Source organism: Orycteropus afer, unplaced genomic scaffold (assembly GCF_000298275.1).
Source record: "Orycteropus afer afer isolate SDZICR_OR568_19922 unplaced genomic scaffold, OryAfe1.0 scaffold00481, whole genome shotgun sequence".
Taxonomy (NCBI): domain Eukaryota; kingdom Metazoa; phylum Chordata; class Mammalia; order Tubulidentata; family Orycteropodidae; genus Orycteropus; species Orycteropus afer.
The window spans coordinates 1,311,614-1,315,677 of NW_006922068.1; the positions used below are offsets into that span (position 1 = coordinate 1,311,614).

Below are 4,064 nucleotides of genomic sequence, written 5' to 3' on the forward strand. Positions count from 1 at the left end.
CCCTTCAAGGCTCAGGGGTCCAAGATTATCTTCTGTGTCTGTGTTAATTGGTTTCCCTTTTCTTTGTTGAAGAGGGTCTGTACAGTCTTTCTGCCTAGTCTGCCATTTTGCCGCAACTCGCTAGACGCTTTTCATGTATTATCTGCAAGTCACTGAAAAACCTAACAAGTAGGTGTGAATATTCCTGTTTTGCTGATTAAAAACTACTGGCTCAGAGATGTAATCTGCCCAAAATCACACTGTTACTAACTAGTGGAGCCACAATTCAACGTAGGACAAAAGACAGTACTACCTGTACATCCTGCCATACTACTGTGTACTGAATGACACACTGAAAAGGAAAAACAGAAATGAATGTAAATTCAGAAATGTCAAAACGGGTTGTAGATTTGTAAACATTCAGGCAGAAAGATCCTTTATCTCCAAGCCAAGAGTCACAAAAAACCAAACCAAACCAAACACCCAGCCGTCAAGTCAATTCCGACTCTTAGCGACCCCCACCTGGGTTTCCAAGGCAGTAACTCTTAACAGAAGTAGATTGCTCTATCTTCCTTCTGTGGAGCAGCTGGTGGATTTGAACTGCCAACCTTCCGGTTAGCAGCCAAATGCCTTAGGCACTGTACCACCAGAGCTCCTTTTCAGAGTCACAAAGGGAATAAAATTCCACAAGCAGTAACTACTCACATTTCTGAAACTTTATCCAGAGTTAAACCTACTGGAATGACATTTGGATATGCATTCACAGGGCAGATGTAGCTCAAGAAATCTTTAATCTAGAAGAGGAGAAATAAAATAGATGAATTATCTCCATAATGAAAAAAGTGGGTGTTTGAGATACATACAAAGGGAGGCAACATAAAAGTATATGAAGAGTAGCAAACTTCTCTTAGGACAGTGGAGTGGTCCTCAAGGCTGGCTGCACCTGAGGACCACTTAGGGACCCTCAAGAAAAAGAAATGCCCAATGCCAAGGCCCCACCCAAAAGATCCTTTCAACACTGATCTACAGTGGGGCCTGGGACTCAGTATATTTAAGCATTCCCTGGGTGATTGATTCTGTTTCCATGGTGAGGCCCAGGATCACTGTCAAATGGGATTTAAATTTTCTGTATTTATTTTTAACATAACATTGGTTTCTTGTTAAAGAAGGTCACACACTGATATTTTATTGATATTAACCCCCTTTCAAGTGGGTCAGAATTTAGCTAAGTCTTCATTAAATGCAGTGTACATAAGAAAACAAGGTCCCAGAATTGCATTTCTTTCCACCTACAGATAATTGTTACCAATATGTTTTGTATCTTCAAGGTCACTTGATTTGTTCTAATGGGTTTATTCTAAGCTCAAGCAACAAGGAACTGCCTCCTTACTGAGATGATTTTATAAAATTCCAGGAAGGATCATTCTCCCCCAACTTAGCTGCCAAGTGCATTAAGAGAAATAAGACAGGCACGGTACTGATTGAGGGTCCCTGGCTGGTGCAAATGGTGCTTAGCTACTAACCAAAAAGGTGGAGTTCATGTCCACCCAGAAGTACCTCAGAAAAAATGCCTGGCAATCTACTCCCCACAAATCAGCCACTAAACACCCTATATAGCACAATTCTACTTTGACATACATGGGATGGCTATGAGTATCAACTTGATGGCAACTATGGTTAGTATTGACTGAAAAAGTCAAGTCAAGCCTGCCCTTTGTCTATTAGACACCCTTTCTGTGGTTGAGACAGAAAAGATATTAAGCCACTAACAGATAAGCAGCAAGGGGCACTGATGCCATATCAAGGACAAATCACCAGAAAGGGGTTCTAATAACAATTTAATATTCTAGATATATTGACAAAGAAAACATTAACACAGATAGATCATCAAAATTAATTCCTTCAAATGCTGCTCTCAAATAACCTATTTGTTCATGAAAGTTATTTAATAGAGATACTATTGTTATATTTTGACAATATATAAAGAATCATTTATTTTATTATGGCCAACTTAATAAGAATGCCTCACTGCTATCCTGTGAGGAAGAGAAAGACACAGAGAGGTACGCAAGAAGTATAGACAACAAAGATAAACACTTTTACATATACTGCACTGTCAGTGATAACAACCATGAACATAGTAGCTAAAGACACATGGAAACAATTAGTCCAACAGTACAGGAAACCATGTGATCCTCAGCCTAAATGACTATGAGAGCCGAAAAAATAGATAGTGCCCAGCTACCACTGTCAACCACTCAGAGGGGGATCGGTGGTGGAGATCCTGGATAAAGTCGGAGAACAATGTGGAAAAAACTTGAAATCACACACACACACACAAAGACCAGGTTTACCGGTTTTAATAGAGCCTGGTGCGACTACCAAGACTATGGCCCCTAGTTACCCTTCAGGTCTGGAATTGAACTCACTCCTGTGACTTCCAGCCAAACAATAGACAGGTATGCAAGGGTGAATATTTATACCAGGTAGATATGCTCCTTAGAGTGATCAATCGATCAACTGCGGGAGAATAGAAGGGCAATGTTTGTACAGGGAGATAGCTCAGGGGTCAGGAATATACAGGAAAGAAGGACACAGGGAAGAGGTAACTAGAGGGAAGAAGTGGGAAGAGAGCTGTTACATTATGGGGAATTGCAGTCAATGTCATGAAACAAAATGTGTATGAACTATTATATAGAAAATAAATTTGGTCTGTAAAGTTTCACTCAAATCACAATAAAATTTTTTTAAAAAAAGAAAGCTGCTACCTGGAGCTTCTGGAAGAATCCACCTGTTCAAATCATTAACAAGTACAAGGCCCACTGCTATAGTGCTGAATCCATGAACTCCAGATACAAAGATAATGGTTGTCAGAGAAATGGACTTTTAAGTGTAGAAATGGCAAAACAAAAATTATATGATATGATTTTAATCCACAAACAGCCTGCTTTTATATTGTTCTTTCTCCTGTTCATGAAATCACTGAATCTCTGCCCTTTGAAAATGCATGAGAATTTTGCAAATAAATTTGTTGTTGTTAGGTGCCGTCAAGTCGTTTCCGACTCATACCGACCCCATGCACAGCAGAACAAAACAGTGCTCGATCCTGTGCCAGCTCCATGATCCTTGCTATACTTGAGCTCATCATTGCAGCCACCATGTCAATCCATCTCGCTGAAGGCCTCCCGCTCTTTCGCCGACCCTCCACCCTACCAAGCATGACATCCTTTTCCAGGGAATGGTCCCCTCTGACAACATGACCAAAACAGGTGAGACGAAGTCTGGCCATTCTTGCTTCCAAGGAGCATTCTGGCTGCACTTCCTCCAGGACAGATCTGTTAGTTCTTTTAGCAGTCCATGGTACTTTCAGCATTCTTCGCCAGCACCACAACTCAAAAGCATCAACTCTTTGGTCTTCCTTATTCATTGTCCAGCTCTCACATGCATACGAGGCGATTGGAAATATCATGGCTTATGTCAGGTGCACCTCAGTCCTCAAGGAGACATCCTTGCTCCACAGCACTTGATACAGTTCCTTCGCAGTTGACCTTCCCAATGCTATACATCTTCTAATGTCCTGACTGCTGCTTCCATTGGCATCGACTGTAGAACAAAGCAACGTGAATTCTTTGACAACCTCAATCTTCTCTCCATTTATGGTGATGCTGCTTCTTGGTCCAGTTGTGAGGATTTTTGCTTTCTTTATACTGACACATAATCCATACTGCAGACTGTATTCTTCAACCTTCATCAGTAACGGCCTCAAGTCATCCTCACTTTCAGCAAGCAAAGTTGTATCATCTGCGTATTTCAGATTGTTAATGATTCTTCCTCCAATCCTGATGCCACATTTTTCTTCATATAGTCCAGCTTCTCGGATTATCTGCTCAGTATATAGATTGAATAAGTGTGGGGAAAGGACACAACCCTGACGCACTCCCTTCTTGATTTTAAACCATGTAGTGTTCCCTTGTTCCGTTTGAATGACAGCCTCCTGGTCAAGGTACAGGTTCCTCATGAGTATAATCAAGTGCTTGGGAATTCCCATTCTTCTCAATGTCATCCATAATTTGTCATGATCCACA

At 41.0% G+C, this 4,064-nt stretch overlaps 1 protein-coding gene across 1 annotated transcript in view; it reads right to left on the reverse strand.

Moving 5' to 3' along the window:
* Positions 1-4,064, reverse strand: part of DCLRE1C (DNA cross-link repair 1C) — a 105,238-nt gene that overhangs the window by 59,961 nt on the left and 41,213 nt on the right. Inside the window, exon 12 of the mRNA XM_007954920.2 lies at positions 685-773. Coding sequence (XP_007953111.1) covers positions 685-773 — 89 coding nt within the window. The remainder of the gene's footprint in view (positions 1-684; positions 774-4,064) is intronic.